The sequence below is a fragment of the Vigna unguiculata genome, chromosome 7, assembly GCF_037176805.1.
Source record: "Vigna unguiculata cultivar grain cowpea cultivar isolate G323 ecotype 2 chromosome 7, ASM3717680v1, whole genome shotgun sequence".
Taxonomy (NCBI): Eukaryota; Viridiplantae; Streptophyta; class Magnoliopsida; order Fabales; family Fabaceae; genus Vigna; species Vigna unguiculata.
In genome coordinates this window covers 5,968,601-5,990,028 of record NC_140798.1, presented here as the reverse complement: position 1 = coordinate 5,990,028, position 21,428 = coordinate 5,968,601, and the positions used below count along the sequence as shown (strand labels likewise).

General features: G+C 33.3%; 1 protein-coding gene across 4 annotated transcripts in view; it reads right to left on the bottom strand.

Annotated features, from left to right (window-relative positions):
- The window catches only part of LOC114191621 (ubiquitin C-terminal hydrolase 13-like), a 37,942-nt gene that overhangs the window by 1,218 nt on the left and 15,296 nt on the right, over positions 1 to 21,428 (bottom strand). For all 4 annotated transcript variants that reach the window (XM_085665165.1, XM_028080916.2, XM_085665163.1 and 1 more), the window contains exons 14-29: positions 17,840 to 17,920; positions 17,628 to 17,747; positions 17,183 to 17,305; positions 15,541 to 15,618; positions 15,317 to 15,405; positions 15,131 to 15,239; positions 14,532 to 14,600; positions 14,281 to 14,391; positions 13,395 to 13,450; positions 13,139 to 13,316; positions 12,917 to 13,018; positions 12,761 to 12,832; positions 7,676 to 7,741; positions 5,930 to 5,995; positions 1,364 to 1,447; positions 1,135 to 1,251 (exon numbers count right to left, since the gene is read on the bottom strand). In XM_085665165.1, the coding sequence (XP_085521291.1) occupies positions 1,135 to 1,251; positions 1,364 to 1,447; positions 5,930 to 5,995; positions 7,676 to 7,741; positions 12,761 to 12,832; positions 12,917 to 13,018; positions 13,139 to 13,316; positions 13,395 to 13,450; positions 14,281 to 14,391; positions 14,532 to 14,600; positions 15,131 to 15,239; positions 15,317 to 15,405; positions 15,541 to 15,618; positions 17,183 to 17,305; positions 17,628 to 17,747; positions 17,840 to 17,920 (1,521 nt within the window). The remainder of the gene's footprint in view (positions 1 to 1,134; positions 1,252 to 1,363; positions 1,448 to 5,929; positions 5,996 to 7,675; positions 7,742 to 12,760; positions 12,833 to 12,916; positions 13,019 to 13,138; positions 13,317 to 13,394; positions 13,451 to 14,280; positions 14,392 to 14,531; positions 14,601 to 15,130; positions 15,240 to 15,316; positions 15,406 to 15,540; positions 15,619 to 17,182; positions 17,306 to 17,627; positions 17,748 to 17,839; positions 17,921 to 21,428) is intronic.

Genomic DNA, 21,428 nt, shown 5'->3' with positions numbered 1-21,428 from the left:
AAAAATTTTACGAAGTACTTTAAATTCAATTACTTGACCATATATGCAATTTTGTGAACCTGTTAGATTAGACGAAACATGACGCAAGTAATACATAATACACCCAGATACGACGTGATACGATGAAAGAAGTAGGAAACAGAGGTGTCTAATAGAAAGGATGGTTGTGTAAAATCACTCAGTGATAAAACTGCAATAATGTTTAAAAAATTGTGTTGTGAAGTCAAAACTGTTTCCAACCCAACTAAATAAAATTTGCAGATATTATTAGTTCCAATTTGATATGACTAGGTAACATGCACATAGATGCATCAAATGCTTAAGAGTTTGGATAGGTTTTTGGAGGATGAAAAGTTTTAATAGAAAATTTGAAATGCATTATAACAAAATATGTTGCTGGGATAGAGAATTTAAAAATAATTTGAAATTCTAAAACTTTAAGAATATTTTGATTATTGAAATAGAATTTCACATTCTACCAAAAGTTAGGATTTGAAAATTTTCATTCTCTTTCTCTCTCTCACATCTGTCTTTCCGTACTCTTCTCGATTTGGCAAAAGTTTAAACATTATCACGTCAACCTCAACCTAGATGTCCTCATCTCATTATAAATCCAACGTCGCTTTTTCAAATGACGTCAACCATCACCTTTTAAGCCCAAATCAAGCTGAAGCTGATCATTAGATTTCTAATGCTGACTACTGAAACTTTCTATCACTCATGATTATGATTGTTTTGGACCAATGTTAGCCAGGGGAATTTTTCAGTTGACACTAACCCAAAAGTTAGTAAAAAAATTAATCTCGACCAACAATGTTCAAAAGTATAATATAGGTTTCTCTTGATTGTCACTGGCCAAGGTTATTTCAGCTGGGATTAGTCAATTACTTGACAACTTTGAATTTTTAAATATTGCTTATACTAAAATAATTTTTTTTATATGGTAATAATTGAAATACTGTCTAAAAAGGAAAACTAAAATTCAATAAATTTGAATTGTATTTTCTAAACAAAACATTGAAAAATGAAACAGTTATTAGTGTATTTTAATGTCCTTGAAATTGTAAAATTCCCTATATTTAAACACATGGTAAAAGCAAGAGCGCATAATTCAGTCACTTTAGCAATATTTACCTTGGAAAACTCCTCATCTGGAACTTGCAACTTGCTCTGTATTCGCAATTTGACTTCAGCTAATGTCTCACCCTCATGGATCGCTAAGAAAAAAGGATGTCCGAAGTTCTGAACTTGCTGGTATTTTCAAGCCACAACAATACATAAGAAAACAAAAATGTTAGAAAATTCAAGGGTAGTAATTTCACATAAATTAATTTTATATTAGACAAATTTGGGGGCAAAGCACCTGATTTTGATTTGTGTCTTTCAAGAAATGATAAACATGGATCAACCGATGCTGAGGGCCGAGGTTTTTCTCTTCCTCTGGAATCTAAATCAAAAGGAAATTGAAAATGCAACTTGTAAAATTAAGAATAATGAGCTAGGAGAAAAGGCATAGCTCCATATCAAGACAGTAAATAACATCGAAGACAAATGGTTTGGAAATTTTGGAACTGCCAAAATTGAAAGGTCTGGGATGGTAGACTTCTATCGTTCAAATTCAACCTGAGCTTGTTACCCCATAACACCTGTCCTGTTTTCCACAAATCTGTCATGGGATTGGCAATTGTCATATTTCCCTAACAAATATTGCGTAGTAACAAGTGAAGCCTAGGGTAGTATTTCCCCCATGGATAATATACCTTGGGTGAATCTTTTAGAGCATGCCTGGAAATATGTTTGAGACCATGCAAAGCTTTCTTCAGCTTGCACACCCTGTTCTTTCCACTGAGTACAGAATCTAGTAGGACTATCCAAGTAGAACTCCACTTCTAGGTCTCCACGACCGAGCGCATTTTTAACATCATACTATAACAAATCCCAGCCTAAATGGATGGCTAGAAAAGAATGAATCTCATTTTATCCATTTTTGCTATCTTAGAATACATTACACCAAGACTTTGAGTCATTCAAAAATCCTTTCAGGTCCAAGAGACCAACTTATTTGAGTAAACGCATATAATAAATTTTGTTCGTTACTTAGATTTTTAAGTTCTTATCAAGATTGAATCCTTAATATGACCATAGAATTCTTGGGAAGGAAAGACTTTCTTTTTCTTCTCTTTCTAAAGTCTTCTATATTGTTTAAAGTAACAAGGCTCATCAAATGGTCAAAATGAATGAGACCCCATGGAAGGAGTCGCCATGTTCTTTGAGAGTGTAAACATTAGATTGACTTCCTAAATTGTGCTTTTACCATATGGAAGAATTTGACAAATAAAGTAAAAACTTCAGATTTTTCTTTCATGAGGAAAATCCATGTAACACGGGTACAATCATTAATAATCGTGACAAACCATTTAACACTAGAAATACTATAGTTTGATGTAGGCCCCCAAAGGTTAGAATGAGTTAACTCAAAAGGATGGACACTAATTGTATTACTAGGAGGACATGTGGCCCAATGGTGTTTTGCAAGTTGACATACATCACATTTAAATGACTCAACAAACTCTTTGGAAAATAAGGAAGGGAACATGAACTTTAGAAAGGGAAAGGAAGGACGTCCTAGACAACGATGGAGAAGCCAAATTTGAGAGGACTAAAAAGTAGTGCAAGATTGGAGACAAGAGGTACCCATTTGTTCACTAATACTGATCTTATTTTAGTTAAAACAATACAACCCTCCCTATTCCTTCATATTTCTAAATCGTCCTCCCCGTGGCAAGATCCTGAAAAATACAATGAGTGGGAAAAAATGTTACATAACACTTTAGGTCATGCGTAAGTTTTTTAATGGAAATAAGATTATTAGAAAGGTTTGGAACATGAATAACATCTTTAAGATTGAGGGATGGCAAACAGGAAACATTACCACGTCCAATTATTGGTATATGAATCCCATTGACAACAGTAATTTGGTTTCTGAAAAGAGAAACATATGATGATAAAAGAGATGAATGAGGGGTCATATGGTCTTTGGCACCAGAGTCGAGAACCCAAGAGTCCTTACGTAGAGTTTTAGAAACATCAAAAGATGAATTGAAGTTCTTATCAGTCATAGCTAGAGAGCTAGTACAAGAAGGTGACTTACTAGTGGACTCCATAAGAGATTTCAAACATTCAATTTCAACACATAGTGCATGTATCTCTGAAGTAAGAAGCCCAACATTACTTAGTAGAACTTCCATGCTTAAGTAAATAATAGGATTCCTTAGCCCCCCCTTAATAAAAAGAGAACAATAACAAAAGGATCCATATGTTGAGGCGGCAGCGACAATGACGATTTTGATGATGGCAATGGCGAAAGCTCTAACAAGAAAGCCCGACAACTACTCAACAACAACTTCAGCGAGGAATCGGCAATAGTTTTGGCGAATGCACAATGAAGGTCCAACAACTTCGACGAATGTCCAGCAACAACTCTGGTGGACAACAAGGTGCAAGAACGGACAAAATCATATGTTGGGTGCACTTCAAGCAATCCCAATATTTAAAGGAATTGGGAGCACTTCAGGCAACCCTAAAAGGAACCGTAACTAAGATGGAGAAGAAATGCGGAAGTAGGGCCCCCAAGATTGGGAGCTCTAATACCAACTAGAGAAAATTAATATAAATGAAAGAAGATTGTTATTCAATTGATTCATTTGAAACAATACATTAGCCTCTACATGTAGAGAACTTTAACACTAAAAAAAAGAGATCTCTAGAATGTTCTTAACTTTCTATTAGCTTCTAATAATACATTTAATATTCTACCAACTTCTAGTAATGCATTTAATATTGTACTTATAACACTGCATACCTTACCAACCAATTACCCTCTCTCTTTTCTTTGTTTACATTTGCTGCTTTGCTTTCTAGCCTTCAATGTTAAGCTTCGAGATATGTTGTGTTTGTCCACATTCATAGTCAATTTTGCTAGAGTTGTTGAATACATATTTGTTGGTTATACTTATGATAAAAAGGGGTATTGATGTTAAACTTCTGTGAATCGAAAGTTTTTTACCTTTATGAATATCACTATTTGATAAAATTGAATCCTTTTAAATACGTCTTTAGCTTCAAGAAGAGAGTTGTATAGTAGCTCAATCTTTTTTCCCTTTCATAGAGGCACCACATCATACAGATACTACTCTTGGTGCTCTTGATACTTTTATTGGCACATCTCTTATGGATGTCTTTGATGTTTCCCCTAATAGGGGCGACTTTGATCCTTAGGGTTAGCTCCAAAAATTATTTGCGTTGAGAGTTTCTTCCATATGCAATATTAAAGAAATAAACAACCCAACGTGATCCAACAACAACTCCAATCGTTTGAGCTAGGGATACGCATTTATTCTTATGACACCCTTGAACCTTTGGAAAATTTCTTGAATAATAATCATGAACCTAAACCTTGATAACTTGTCCATAGCTTGGAGAAAAGGAAATCAATGTTCGACCAAGTATCCTATTTTTCATTTTTGTGTCCACTAAACACCTATCTATGAATCACCAAAATTTCCTCTTTGAGAAGTTTTAAACCATGAACGAAGGAATGACTGTATAGTAAAAATAAAAAAATAGACATGGGGATTGTTGAAAGGCCACAAGATAAAAAGTTAGTAGGATGCACATGGGCTTATAATGTAAAATATAATTCTATAGGCTCATTGGATCATTACAAAGGTATACTCAACTTATGGTGTTGAATATGAGGAGACATTTGCTCCAGTGACATATCAATAATGTTTGAATATTCTCACAAACAACATATTTTGGTTGGAAATTACAATATTTTGATATGAAGAATGTTTTCTTGCATGGACATTTAGAGGAAGAAGTCAACAAGGAGATTCCTCCAGGATTTAGGTCTAGAGGAAGATGTGTATAAATTGAAGAAAGCTTTGTACAAACTTAAGTAGTCACCTTGTGGATGGTTTGGTAGACTCACTCGGGTTATTATCAACAAAGTCAAGAAGACAATACCCCGTTCATTAAGCATTCCCTAGAAGGTAAACTTACCATACTTTGGTGTATGATAATGACGTAATAGTTGTAGATGATGAACATGAAAAACAAATCTTGAAAGAAAGCTTGCTGGTTAGTTTGAAATGAAAAATCTATGAAAACTAAAGTACTTCCTTGGGATAGAGGTAACTTACTCCAAGAAAGATCTTTAATTCTCTCAAAGGATGTACGTTCTTCATCTTCTCAAAGAAAGAAGATAAGATTGATTGCAAGAACCCCACAAGTCCTATAGAACAGAACCACCATAGAATTGGGAATGATGAAGGTAGTTCTATTGTGAATAAAGGATAATATTAAAGACTTGTGGAGAAGCTTATTTACTTAGCCTGCAATAGACCCGACATAGCTTATGATGTAAGTGTAGTTTGTCAACTCATGCATGATCTATGGAAGAGACATTTACAAGTGAACATAAACAACCTAGGAAGTGAATCATCGTTCAAAAGGAATGGCACATGGGGCAGCTATTAACATCGCTCACAATCATGTTTTACAAGCACAATAAGTAGGGTTTGTCATTTAAACATTTATATTCAAATGTTAAGAACTAATAGGAACTAGAAACTGGTATCATACTGAATTTACAATCCAATAGAAAAACTCTTTTCTTCTCAACAATCTATTGTAACAATAATCCCAAATCCTACTCAGTCACACTTACACATTCCGTTATAACAAAATACAGTCATACCTTCTTCCATTGTTCTAAAAATATATATAATCATGTCTCAATCTTGATCATCACAGTTTCTTGATATTGCTTTTTAACAATAATCCCCATAACTACTCATTCAGACTTGACAACATATCTAAACTGTTAAAAAGAATTTTATAAAGCAGTATATATACAAATATTTACCTCCTCTGCTCGAAGTGTCCAATACTGATCATTAATATTCTCAATCCGTTCATTGAGATGGAAAATCTACAAAAGATTAGACACAATATTATGAATTGAACTATAAAAATTTAGAAATTTTCTCATGAATTAAAGTCAATAATTGTGACAAGTGAATGACAACAAACAACAAAAGGGAAAGACTAATAAGGTATAAACTTGTAAGTTAACTATTGGAGCTCTCCGAGAAAGCACATTCATTGTGCCAGATGCATTCTCAACAGAGTAGAGCAAATCCATGTTGATTCATTTCACCATTCAATATTAAACTATCTAAATCCTTAGTTATCTGATTATTAGTTACATAATCTCCAGTTAAAAAGTGATCAACCATGGAATTTTGAGCCCCAGCCTTGCACTGGTATGGATTTCAAGTATTGATTTAACTTGCGATGCATCTGGTTATAAGAACTCCAGTGTTTGAGTATTTACAGTTCATATTTTATAACTATGTTTCAATCCATTTGTGAGCAGTTTAAAATATACCCATCAGGTATAGTTATTATTAAGTTATAATTCACAGATATAGACAACAAAGAGAAAACAAATTGCATGACCTAGTCATTAAAAACTCATTATAATCAGCATGATGGAATAAAAAGAATGAATCAATTTCTCGTTAAGATATTTACATAGAGTAAGTTGCCACATCATAATGTGCAGGATTGTAATGAATGTATACTGGGAAAGCAGAAAACATCAGTGCTGAATGATTTGATCTTTAGTTCTAGGTGAAGGCTACAATAAACCAAATAGAGCCTTCGATAGTACAGGGTGCCCAAGTCTATTATGATTGCCCCCCCCCCCCCCCCCCCCCCCTTCACAACCAATTTTTAAGGAAGGTTCTCCAAGTACTTGTAAATTTCATTTTTACCAACTTTGAAAGGATTGTTTCCAAGCTAGGAATGGAAAATACATATTTACTAGCTTGATTGAGAGTATTAGAAATCATATTTTATTACTTCCATATTTAGCAAATTACAATTGAAGTTTACAAAAAAATATCTTTGAATCACAAGGATTTGATTATATCCCTGAATCATGGGGATATGATTACTATTAGATAAATTAGATTATTAGATATCTTATCTTTATCTTTAATCTTCCGTTACTTTGTTATTATTCTTCATTTGTATTTTGGGGTTAACCCATATTTCTTTTATAATAAATATAGTATCCTATGTGTATTCTCTAAATAAGAGAGATTAATCCCAAAATACAATAATTAGTTCTAATTTTGTCTTCCATGAGAGAACCAAAAATATTGAGATTGACTGTCATTTCATTCAAGAGAAGATTGTATTTAGAGACATCAAGACTAAGTTTGTTAACTCAAGTGATCAACTAACAGATATTTCCACTAAGCCTTTACAGGGACTGAGAATTAATTATATTTGTAACAAGCTTTGTACATATGATTTGTATACACCAACTTAAGAAGGAGTCTTAGATAAATTAGATTATTAGATATCTTAGATAGATATCTTATGTTTATCTTCCGTTACTTGTTAATTCTTCATTTGTATTTTGGGTTTAGCTCTCCTTTATTGTAAATACAATACCCTACCTCAATTAGTTTTCCAATCTTGTACACACACACACACACACACAAACACACACACACACACACATTCTATTCTACCTTAATGTCAAAATTTAATAATCAATGTATCTGAAAACGAAATTAAAACTATACATTTTTCTCACCTTATAGATCTTGTGATAGAAAACTTCAAGCAATCTAAGTTCTGCATCTGGATGTGATAAATCTACCTGTATGACAGGAAAAAAACCTGGTTAACAAATTTTCCATAAGGCAGATGTCAATATATAGAAGACAAGATTACCACCAACATACAATCCAAGACCATATGATTTTTTACTTATTTATTTTATAATAGGATAAATAATACTAAATAATGAAAAGAACATTTGGGGCATTTAAGACAAGTTTTTACTACATTACAACAACATAGATTCTGCATAGTGAGTTTTGTGTAATGGGTAGAAATTGATCCATAGAAAGTGAAGCACTTAAGACTGGTAAAATAATAAAAAAGGGTTTAAGAGATTAATTATCTCTTGCTGATCTATGTTATTTATAGAAGAACATTATATCATCAATACCAAGAATGTACAAGGTGTTGGAAGTCTCACATCGACTAGAGATAAGGCAATTTCTTAGTATATAAGTGAGGTGCAAACCTCACCTTACAAACCGGTTTTGTAGGGTTGAGCTAGGCTTAAAACCCACTTCTAACATGGTATCAGAGCCATTGTTTAAACAAAATTAAGAAACCTATCCTAGTGAGATTTCTTGGACATTTTGTTCCATCTACTATCGGGTCGCTAACGGACCACCCATTTCTAGACCCATACACAAGATGTATATACCTCAGCGTGAGGGGTGTGTTGGAAGTCCCACATCGACTAGAGATAAGGCAATTTCATAGTATATAAGTTAGGTGCAAACCACACCTTACAAGCCGATTTTGTGGGGTTGAGTTAGGCTTAAAGCCCACTTTTAACACAAGCAAAAGGCTTATATAGAAGTAATTAATGGTAATAAGCACAACTCGGACAATGAGGAACACTGAGGCTTGTGGAGAAGACCAAAGTTGCTCCGAGGATGCAAAGATGGCATGTGGCCTTCAAGCCCCAAGCTGCAACATGTGGCAATGTGTTGTAGAGTTAGAGAATTTGACCACGTGATTTGGACACGACATGGCAAGATGCATTAGATCTAATGGTTGTTGGATAAAAGGGTGGTGCTCGGCAAGTAGATAGTGCTGGAAGGAAGCATACCACAAAGGTTTCATTGTATCTCAATGAGACAAACCAAACTAGATGTTATTTGTAAAATTAAAACAGAAAAAAAAAAGACAAGGCAGTGGACGATAATGGTAGATGGCGGAAAACCACAAAACATGCAAACGGGATCAACCCACACGATACGAACTCAAGACTGAAAAAAAAAATGCAAAAGAAAAGGCTAAAGAGATTGATTATGTCATACCTGATTCATCTTATTTATATATGAAAATTATATCAGGAATACCAAAAGTGTACAATGACAAGGGTATATCTGGGTAATTAATGCTAATAAGCAAAACAACTTTTTTGGACAGACTTCTTAACCTAACACAAACAAGTTATATCATCAACATAAATTATTCTAACAAAAGCAATACTACAACGGTATTTTCTTAAGTGCATCAAGGCTTTGAAAGAACCTTTGGAACTCAGGCTACTAGAGTAGGTTCAATGGTAATTATGAAAAATAGAAAGACCTTTAACTAATTTGCTGAAAAAAGGGAAATTCCAATGTCTCGAGATAGCACTGCCACGTTTTAATAATTGCAGGTTGTTATCACTACATTAGTTTTAGCAATTATGAAAACTTGCACTGAAGCGAGACTCAGAACAATGCTCCTGAGAAAAGGACCAAAACACTAGAGCTGAACCACATGTTGCACAAGATACTTGATTCACATTTGATTGATTGATTGATTCACATTTGATTGATTGAGGAAAGTGGGTCAAAATGAATTAAAGTGAAGGTTATATCTTGGACAAGAAAGGTGAAACTATTGTACCTTTGGTAGAAAATGGGGAGTGAAGTCAAAGATTACAGTTTTATATATGATGGTAACCATTGAGATTCTTGCAAACATAAAGCAGACATACAGAAGGTTCAATAACCAAGTATTACACCATTTGTAGTGGAGAAGAAACCAAATATGAAGGGAAATTATCAAGAGAAACAAAGATTATGATGGAAGAAGAAGTTGAGGCATCAATAAAGATAGTGAAGATTGCAAGCTGTGAAGATCAGTTTTTTCATTGCCCAATAGCAAAGTTTATCAAAAGAAAGTAAAAGTTAGAGATACAACCAAGGATCATTGTTTTCAAAATTCAGATATCCATTGTAAAAGTTCTTACTGACCCCAGATTCAATTATGAAAGTGGTTGGAACCTTAATGATGTTGGAGTATTCGAATTTCAACTTATTATGTAAGTTTTTAGCATTAACCTTTGTTGCACCAATAGATGACAACTTAGTAATGGAGTAAAGAAAGAGGAAGGCTCAGATACAATCATAGTGTTTCATGTTATATAGAGTTTCACCTTGTCCAACAACCACCCAAGCAATTGAAGTTGTGTTTTCATGCTATGATACTGGGTTCCCATTCCGATGGCAAGAAAGCATTGCATGCTTTTGGGTACACAAATGAAGATTATGGTGATTAAAATAAGCCATGGGATTCAGCTTCCACATTTCCAACCTCAAGGATAAAGTTGAATTTTAGGAAAGGAGTATCATTACGGTACAAGAAGTTGGTTAAAATAGTAATAACAAACTATAATTAAAGTCTAACTCAACCATATAAAACCAGCAAGTATGGTGAGGCTCACCCACTTATATACTATAACTTGACCCTATTTTTAGTTGATATCAGATTTCTAATACATATCCTCACAAGAGTAGGGTTAGACCTAACTCAAACCTACAAAATCGACTTATAAAGTGGGTTTTGCACCCATTTGTATACTATAACTTGCCCATATCTCTAATCGATATGGGATTTCCAATATATAGCTAAAATATAATGAGTTAGTTACTTAAGGTGTTAGATATAAATAGAAAAAGCATACGAGAAAGGAAGGTTGTTCGTATTGTAGATTGAGCATTAGCTCTTTCTGAATAGATAAATCTTGTTACGTGTAAACCCATAGAAGAGAGAGTGCTCTCCTAATTCTTGTCCTTTTCAATACATTCAATAAAAAAATTTATTTTCTTTCTCTTTTCAATCCTTGGTTCCTAACATACCCTTATCTACTAATATATCCCAATTGAACAAAGAGAAAAATCTTAAAATATTAGAGTGATACCAACAATGTATGTCTAAAATAATGTGTTTGATTAGTGAACTATAAACCTAACTCAATCTTCCAAAACTGGCTTGTAGGGCGATGTTTTTGCACCCACTTATATATTGTCAATTCATTTTATACTCGATATGGGATCTCAACACATACACATCTCAAGCGTGGTTCGATAACAACCTAATAGCAAGTGACACGATAGGTTGAACAAACAACAAATCTCGTTAGGATAGGTTTTGGATAGCTATGATAACATCTTAAGAAATTGACTTTAAGCCTAATTCAACTTTACAAAATCAGCTTATAAGTTGACATTTGCACCTACTTATATATTGTAAATTCATCTTATTTTTAATCAATTCAGGATCTCCAACAGATTATGCCACTAGAGATAAGGAGTCAAACATTTTCCAATTTATGTACTAGCAATAAAGAGACAAATTTTGAAAGATCAGCTCTTCAATGTTCAAACACACTCTATACTATTCGTTCATACTAATCCAAAAACTATAAATTGATGAAAGAAATTTAAGCAATAAATTCATCTTATTTCTAGTCAATTCAGGATCTCCAATAGATTATGCACTAGATAGAAGGAGACAAACATTTTCCAGATTGATGTACTAGCAATAAAGAGACAAATTTTGAAAATCGGTTCTACAATGTTCAAACACACTCTATACTATTCATGCATACTAATCCAAAAACTACAAGAAATTAGAAGTTGGTGGGACTAACAAAGTATGTTTGAAGATTGTAAAGGTATGACATAATTTCCTTGTGAAATAAATTTCCAAGAGTTGCAAGCGTAACATGTTTTGCTATATTGGATATATTTTTTCTAAATATCTTGTCATTAAACTCAAAACCGACTAAGTTATTCTTGTGAGGATCATATTTAGAAAATAAAAAAATCAAGCCATGGAGCATTTACCACCAGAGGGAAGCACCATAAACATCTAGTTGACAAGCCAAGCTGTTTTAGCAGCAAATTACCAAGATTCAAACATCCATTCTAGTACCGATAAATTCAACTAGAGGAATGGATTCAAAGAACATGCACTACTATACCAGGGAACATGTAAAAGCTTATACATTAACTAGATCACAGTATCCTAGATCGCAGTATCCGAAATATCGCAGTATCCAAAATATGTCAGATGCATATATCATATCTATGCATCAAAAATCTTAATTGAGATACATAATTATTACAATGTGTTGAGGATGTTACTAAAACTTTAAACACAGACTTATTTATACTAATCACAATTCTAACTACTCAGAAGAAAAAATCATAATAAAATAAGGAAACATGATGAGCAATAACAAGTAGACTAAATACAGGTTAATACTCTAGATTTTATACAAACATTAAACCATTGTAATCATTTGATTACAAAATAGAATATTAAACATCACCCCTCTTCTCTCAATTCCCTCACCCTCAATAACACCATAATTTCAACAATTTCCACTGTGTATTTTCTTGTTCTTCTGTTATTTCATACATGGAGAAGACAGAATTTATAAATTTAGTTACCTTTTCGTATAAAAAATTTAAGTAACTAATAAGAGCAATGCAGATGTGTGTAAATATAATCAGTCTATTCCAAATGGTTCAGACCCTTCCCACAATAAAAGATTTATAGAACTAGGCTTCCAGTTTTTGGCACATGTGTTGAACATTTGTGCACAAATCATATACTATAAGCACAGCTTATGAAAATGTTCCAAATTTTAATTGGTTTCACAGACAAATTAGCATAGGTAAATTATATGATCTAAAAAATCTGTAAATAATAATAAAACAAAATTAGACAGACAAGCCCAAAAGACATGTTTCAATTTGTCTGCAAATCTGTTAAGTCAACCAACTTTGATTATGTGGATTTACTATCGTACCTTTGATTTAAGATCATTAATTACATCTGACACAATACAATGCTTCGGTAATCTAATAGTATGAATCACCACCTGAACAAGAGTAAATCAGTTAGAAATATAACACATATGGTAAATAATTGTGTAAGAGATGAAAGTGAAACTAACAGAACTCACTTCATCGTTGGAAGCAAGATGGAAAGCAATTTTAAGAGTTTTTAGGCATTGCAATTCTGGCAAAGGGATATCCAATACTTCGTAGTATAGAATATCAGAAGCCTAGAAACAAAACCAAAAAGACAATGGTTTTAGCATATTGGAAACTTAAGAAAAACCCAAACAGTCATTTTAGAATGAAACAGAATCTATTGAAAAAAATTTTACACTGAAATGACACACCTGATTATAGTGAATCAGCATGTCTGACAAATGATCTATTCCTCTGTACTTTATAGGATGCGGTTTAGGTTGCTGGGAGTAACAGTTATGACATGTGAGTCTGATTTTAGAAGGATCATTCAAACCAATATGTTGAGCAACTTCTTCAACAACATTGTCATAGGTGTCAAGCTTTGACCTGGAGCATCAAAGTAATAAGTTAAACTACCAGATATACTTCACTAAACTTTACAATAGAGAGAGAGAATAAACTAACAGCTCAAGACAAAATTCATCCTCCTTTGGTTTTTCCAAAATCCTAAAGTGAACAACCTGCATATCAAAACAAACTATTGAATGCACAAATAATCTCCAAATGGCAGGACTCTTCAGTTTTGGTTCTTTAACTTTTGCAAATAGAATTCTAACAAAATTGAAAAAATTCATCCTCCTTTGGTTTTTCCAAAATCCTAAAGTGAACAATCTGCATATCAAAACAAACTATTGAATGCACAAATAATCTCCAAATGGCAGGACTCTTCAGTTTTGGTTCTTTAACTTTTGCAAATAGAATTCTAACAAAATTGACTAAACTAGGAATTTGTTTGCCTTTTACTTTTTTAAGTATTTGATAAAATAAAATGAGGAATGACCAAAAAAACCATTTAACCAAGTTGATAAAATATGGAAAAATCCAAAATATCTTATCATGACTTACATTATCCTCTAGAATTAGTTTGCTACATTTTCATGTTATCTCTTAAGGATTAGTTACAATAAATCCTTAGTGTACCATAATATGTTTCCTTAACAGTTGGGATTGAAATTAGTGTACATAGCTTACTGCTCCAGGTTTTAAGAATATTTCAAACACCATTCCTTAATTTGAACAGTTAGAAAAAGACCCAAAACAACAAATGAGTACAGACACGGATGATGATTAAATTATTATTTATACAAAGGGAAATAATAATATGTCCACTTGGATGAGAAACTAACTTTCTAAAGCAAATTAATAATCCAGAGAACCTAAGGATAAGAATTTATATTTCACAATCAATGCAATATACTTGCTTCTAATAACAGGATATACTGAAATTGAGGACATAACAATTTAAAATAATGTAGCAGTCAAGTTTTATGCTAACTTAAACATTTCATACCACACGGTTATGCACATATTCCAAGAAAGAAGGAACATCCGGATAGCGATATTGCTCTTTGTTTCCAGTTTTGTTGGACTTCTGGAAGCAAATAATATCACCATCCTCAAGCTGCTCAAATTACAACAGCACAAGATAAGTCACAGCTATGAGCTCAAATATTTATTATTATTATAAAATTAAAACACTAATAAATGGCTGTTATCACAATACAAAATACCATAAATATATTAGTCACTCCTGATGCATACCTGACTCTCACGGAATGTGGAATTCTTGTCAACACGTTCACACATGACATTAGGTTCAAACTTTATCTCCTGATCATGGACAACAGAATGTAAACAGTGATTATAGGCACTGCTATAAATAGGAAACTATAGGAGAGAAAGAATAATTCTTGTGTATATTATTCATGAATGAAAGATTTAGATAAATAGGATAAGCTGTCAATTACAAAAAAATGTAGAAAGGAAAGTAAATAGAAAGGATCAATTCAAATCAGAGTATTAGAGATATAAATGTTAGTTTGTTATCTGTTTTTCTTCTGTGATTAGTTTGTTACTGTTGTAACCTCTATCTACGCTCAGCTTGTATCTTCTTTTTCTTTCAATGCAATAGTAATTCTATTCTCTTTCTGATAATTTTTTCTCTGTTTTCTCTCATACAGAGAGATTTTACATTGACCCAAAGTAGTCAAACCAGAAAATCTGATTCTAACCCTAATCATTCCAAATCAGATCAAATTAGAATATTCTTATTAACTATTCAATTTTCTAGAAAATAAAGACCTGATGTCCAATTATTGCACCCCATTGCCTAACTGCTCATGAGATGAAGATTGACTAACCTCAAACATGTCTATTTCTTCATCAGGAGCATATCCAGCCATTTCATTTAGTTTTACCAATATATCTACTGGCTTTCCACTGAACATCACAAAGAGCCGTCCAACATACCTGATGAAAGAAAGGAATAAACATTTCATTAATAAAATGTAGATTTACCTCTGATAAGTAATAGGAATTGCACGCACCTAAGCTTTTCAATTGAAGGTTCATAAAGTTTAAAGAAAAGCAAGAGATTCTCTTTTGACTTCTCCGGAGGAGGAATAGGCTGCAAATCCTGATTCATTGTGCAAGGTGCAGGTAATATATCCATGTCAGTTGTGACTCACTTAGAAGGGGATGGAAGAATATATAATACGTAGTGATCACCACAACACTAATCAGGAAGATTAAATTACCAGAAGAACATTACCTTCCCCATTTCTAGTTCCAAAAATAATTTCAGCTCTGCATTATTTGCTCTATTGGAAACTTCTCTTAAGAGTCCAACCTACAACAGTTAAGGGCACCACAGCACAAACAAATCATATAAATCATTAGTACAAAAATATTGATAAAATAATCAAATAAAATTTTGAAAGAAAGAATACTATGTTTTCGAACTTCCATAAAATAGAAAAACGTTTGTCTTAAAAAATAAGAGAAATGCTAGCAACAAACTCTCGAACACATTCTTTCAAAACACCCTCCACTATTGGCTGAAATGTAATGGAAAAAAAAAAAAAAACTAATTTTAGTGGATTTCCCAACTCTTTTAATGTCCCTTTCCTGATATTGTACTCTTCAATAAATTACAAAGAGTGTGTGGTAGAAAGAGTGTGTTAGAGAGTATATTACTAGCACTCCTCATAAGATAAACACGTCACATTTATAATATTACATTTACATCTCTAAAATTATAGTTAAAAGCTCTATCATTTAAAAAAATAAAGTCAAAAGAAGATAACACTGAAAAGATTTTAAACCAGCCCCCTCCCCACCACACATACGGAGTGGCCAAATACAGTAGCATTATTTTTGGGACAGCAGATAGTGCAATAACCTCTACACTAAAGATTGTAGATATGAGATAAACAGGAATGATTTAAAAAAAATGGGAAAAATAGATAAATACTCATAAATAAATGGCAGCTCCATAATTAATAGAATAAGAACACAGGAATGAAATAATAAAAATAAAATTTAGATAAAAACAGCATACATTAGATTTTTTGGGTGAGTAGACGACATTACATACCTTAACACTTCATAAAGACCAAAAGAGAGACGGGGAAAGATAACAAAATATACAAATTTAATTAACAGTAAAACGAGAAGAGCTGCATGAAATTAAATAAAACAGACACGCGGAAGCTACGGATGCAAACAGACAAGACACTAATGGAATTGTTGTGATGCATGAACAGACAACAAAGTAGTATTCATCAGCACAGACCAAAGGGAGAACAGAGGCCAGTGTGACTCAACAATGATGCATCGAGGTCAGTAGCTGAAAACAAACTAGAGGTCACAGGGTGTTCTTTGGATCATAGCATAAACCCTAATTGTTTTGGAAAATAAAATCAACCCAAATAACAAAAATATTAAAAACTGAGCAACAAACAAATGGATTCTATAACTCAGAAAACAGGCAAGTAAAGAATAAATTTTTCCCACCAAGGTAACAGCTGCTATTATGACAATTTGCCAAGAAAGCAGCTGCTACCACCAGAACTGAAAAACATTAAACAATATTAGTCACGAAGCACTGGTCACTCCACTCCACACCTATAGCACACTATTTATTGATAACTACGAGTCTTTCCTATTATATATTACCAGACATAAAAAATATATCTACATTTGAATTTTGCAAACATTACACATTTAGGGACACGTTTGGAGTATCCTAAACAAGCATCCACATTATTAAAGAAAACAGATAGATCAGTATTCAAAATCACTAATTACTAAGCTTATAAATCAATTTAATCTACCTAACATTAAGCTAATAGAAACATGCCAGCCACCCAGCTATATATGAAAACAGCAGTGGAAGTCCTTTCAGTACTTACCGATTGTGCTTCTTCCTGAGGTGTCAGTACTCTATTTGGCCTGTATGTGTTGTTTTGGCGCTTTGCCCACAACCAAAAACGTTGATACTGGATGGGTATACTAAATTCCTTGGCAACTTCTTCCTGATAAATTTGTTGTCAGAAAGATTCAAAGTAAATTGAAAATAAAAATTAGTTTGTGGTATAATATATGTTAAATAGGACAATCATCAATTTCAATATGAGAAAGAACCCAATGAACATAATGCAACTCTACGCTGAAAAACACTTATTCAGCAAGGAACTGTATGACACTAAAACCCTAAAACAACAGAAATAACATCCATGACAATATAACTGCATATGTGTGGATGTGTGTGTGTAATTTCTAACACTACCTTAATTCTAGAAAAAATATACATGGACCAAGGTTATTGCATATGACAAAATAAACCATAGCTCATACCTTGAAAACTAAAAAAGGCATTTGTTTTTGAATACGAACACTTCGAACTTTATCATGATCCACAAGATCAAAGAATATATCATTTCCAATCTGCTCACGCAGATCTTCATCACGAGCAACCTGAAACCGATGAATAAATAACTTGGTATTTATTCTCATCTTACAGAGCATTTAATGAAGGGGGCAAAAATAATAGAAATAAAGTAGAGTACCTTTATGATGGTGTACAAATGAGCCTCAGCCTTCTCCTTCCTCTTCAGATCTTTTTCCTCTTGTTCTCTCTTTAATCTCATCTAAAATGTACAGTTGAACCTTTAAAGGGAGTATCTTTACATTGAAAATATGAATAAAAAATGGGCTTAGATTTTACCCTCTATTATCATTATTTCAGAAATTTGTTCCCTTGAAAACTTTTTACCAAATACGATCATCCCACTTCATTAATAGTCCAACTTTGGTTCATTCATTACAGAAGTGGTTCTATTAGACTATTGGTTAGTGAAACTGTTAGGAATCAATATTATCCTCAGAGAAGAACAAAGAAAAGAAAATCTGAACTTCTCTAATTTCACCAGTCATACAGCAAAAGATCAGAGGAGCCCTATCCTTCCCACTAGATTATTCCAGCTACAAAACCCAATTCTCAAAACTGCCACCCTTAGCCCCTAAACACTAAGCTGAAAAAACTACCTTATAACTGTATTTTTAGGTACTGTCTTTAAATTTCATTCTATAACAAACCTGCAATCCTATCTTATTCTCAACATGTTGTACTTGCTTCTGCCAAATAGTATCTGTTTTATTAAACACCTACAACCAAGGTTGTTAAACTCAAAAGTTTACGGACACTCGTGAGAGCTTTGTAAACTCGAATCGTAAACTCGTAAGAGTTTACTTTAGATAAAAAATATTAAAATATTTATAAATGATATAATAATTTATTATTATATGATATTATAAATAACTTTCTGTAATTTTTTATTGAAGTATTATTATTATTATTAGTTTATCATATTATATACTTTTAATTGTTTCTAATTGCTATAATGTTATAATAATGTTGTGTCATGTCAGATGATGCATATAATTCACATCTCAGATTAGTACATTCAAAACTCGAGCTTCCAGCAAAACAACCAAGGTTATCAAACTCAAGAGTCAACGTAGACTCGTGGAAGGTCCATTAACTCAACTCGTAAGAGTCTATTTCGTGCGACAGTTCAATAAAAACAAATAATTATTTTTATACCAATTCTACATTAACTTATCACTTCCAGATTTTGCTTTCCGGAACAAACTAAATTAATTTCGAAAACATTTTCTCGGTACTCACCCACTCCATTTTCAGATTAAAATATTTGGAAGCCTCGATAGGGTATAGGAAGAAAACTGATAGGCTGCAGCAAGAAAAAAAACCTAAAAACAATACCGTACACAAAATAAAAGCCCAAAATAGTACCCCAACTAAATTAAACCACATAAATGATTATGAAGAGTAAAACCCCAAATTGAAACACAAATTAAAAGGCTAAATTGAAGAAGGAAGAAGCGACGAGCATGAGCCTGAACACCACAACAAGGCAACTGCAAAGCAAGGCAACAACGAGCTGACTCAAGGCGAGATGAAACGATGCAATAGCGAGGACTGAATGCAAGGTGTGAATGTGAGACCAGTGAGGGCAAAACTGAATTTTGAGCCAAGGTGAGAAGAGATGAGAGGCATGCCAACAATGACCAGATCTAAAAGGCGAAGATTCTAGTATGAAACACGAAAACTAAATCGTGCTTAAATGAAAGGACCCAAGTTGTTGTGACCTATTCTTCCACACTTATTCACTCAACCTCTGACTCGCAAATAAGTATTAAGTCCAGTGAGTTTGATCCGAGTTAACTTAAAAATGAGTCTACACACGAGTTCACTCGTGAGCCACCATTGGACTCGTAAACTCTTACAGGTTTAAGGGTTAACCCTAGAGTAGATAACCATGAAGGCAACAATATTAGTAAAAGGAACCCTAAGGTGGTGAGAGAAATAAACAGTAGAAGAACATAGCATCGCTAGCCATGAGGCCAGTGAGCATCAAGGACTATGGTGTTGACGACGGTAATCACTCTTGAAAAGTCTTCTCCTTCTAATATGTATGTGAAGGTAATGCTAGTAGAAAAAATGTAAAAGTGTTAGGCTTCTCATGGGTTGGATCAATCATAGGACTAGAAGGATTGACAAGGCCCACGATCCCCAATTCAGTGACCATCCTCGCATACTCGCTCTGATCCACACCTTTTACAATCCATCCATCGCATCAACTCGCTTAGTGATCCAAACTCGCAAGATCATGCGAGTTTGCAATCTTACTTGCTATTTTAACAACAATGCCAAGACCCACTAATTCTCATGGCAATTTTTATTATTAGATATCTTTCGATGATGCCTAATCACGTTTCACGTGATATATCTTCATAAAAGTAAATCTAATGCCTTAACTATTTTTAAACAATTTTAACATATGGTTGAACTGGAATTTAATATATGCAACAGAGCTTCGCAGTCTAATTAGGGAAGTGAACTTCATGTCTTTACTAGCTACCTCAAAGAAATAGGCATTATTCATCATTTGTCGTGTCCTCACATTCACCACCAAAATGATGTTGTTGAAAGAAAACACAAAAACATAGTTGAAATGGACTTTTCTCTTCTTGTCAAGCATCTCTCCCTTGAACTTCTGGGATCATCCCTCCACTACTATTGTTTACCTCACATATAGGTTACCTATTGTTCCTCTTCAAATTGTCACTCACTACACTACTTTATTTCAAATCTGCCTAGATTACAATTTTCTCAAGGTCTTTAAGTGGGTTTGCTTTCCTTTTCTTAGACCTTATAATGCTCCCAAGCTTGAGTATAGATCAATTGAGCATGATTTTTAAGGAATTCCAACAATCACAAAGGATATATATGTTTATCTCCGACTGACATAGTCTTCATTACTAAATGCATAATCATTAATGAGCATAGATTTTCCTATCCTCATCCTCTTTCTAACTTACTTTTTGTTTTTGCCTACATTCCTAAAGTACATCATCCTAATTCTTTTATTCTTACAGCTCCACAAAGAATTAAATCAAATTTCACAAATCAGTCAACTTCCTCTTCTTCAAGTGAGTCTTTAGTCTCAAATTCTAGAGTTTTTTCCATGAACAATATTGAACCTTTTTTCTTAGATATCTATCCCTTTTTCAAGTTGGCACCACAACTCCTGATATCTGAGTCTCCGTTTCCAAATCATATTCGTTGACTTAGTTGCAATTCATCTCTTCTATGGTTGTGTGAAGTGCACCCATTTCCTATTTTTCTTTAAGTTGCCTAAAGGGCTCCTAGTTTTTGCTTAGTTGTCAGTCAGTCCCAACTTCTAGATCCTACATTCTAATTGGTAATCACACCAAAACCCCATTGCTCTTTCATTGTCCAATTCCCAAAGTTTAGCCACCAATATAGTAAGCATGTGTCTGCACATGTATCCTTTCTCTTGTGCAAGATTCACACACTAACAGGCATTTGATTACCATTCTTGCCACTGCTTGCACGGTAGAGGTCACACTAAGGTTGTCTAAAACTGCCCTATTTAGATCTTTCCTCTCAGTCTGCATCTCATTTGAAATAGCATTATTCACAACACTGTTCACATTTCCTTTTTTTTTTTTGTAATAAAACAAAAAATAAAAGACAAGATTTTGTACTTTCAATAGAAAGTAAAATCTTTGGTGCCAAACAATGCACTCTTTCTATTGGAGAATATTATG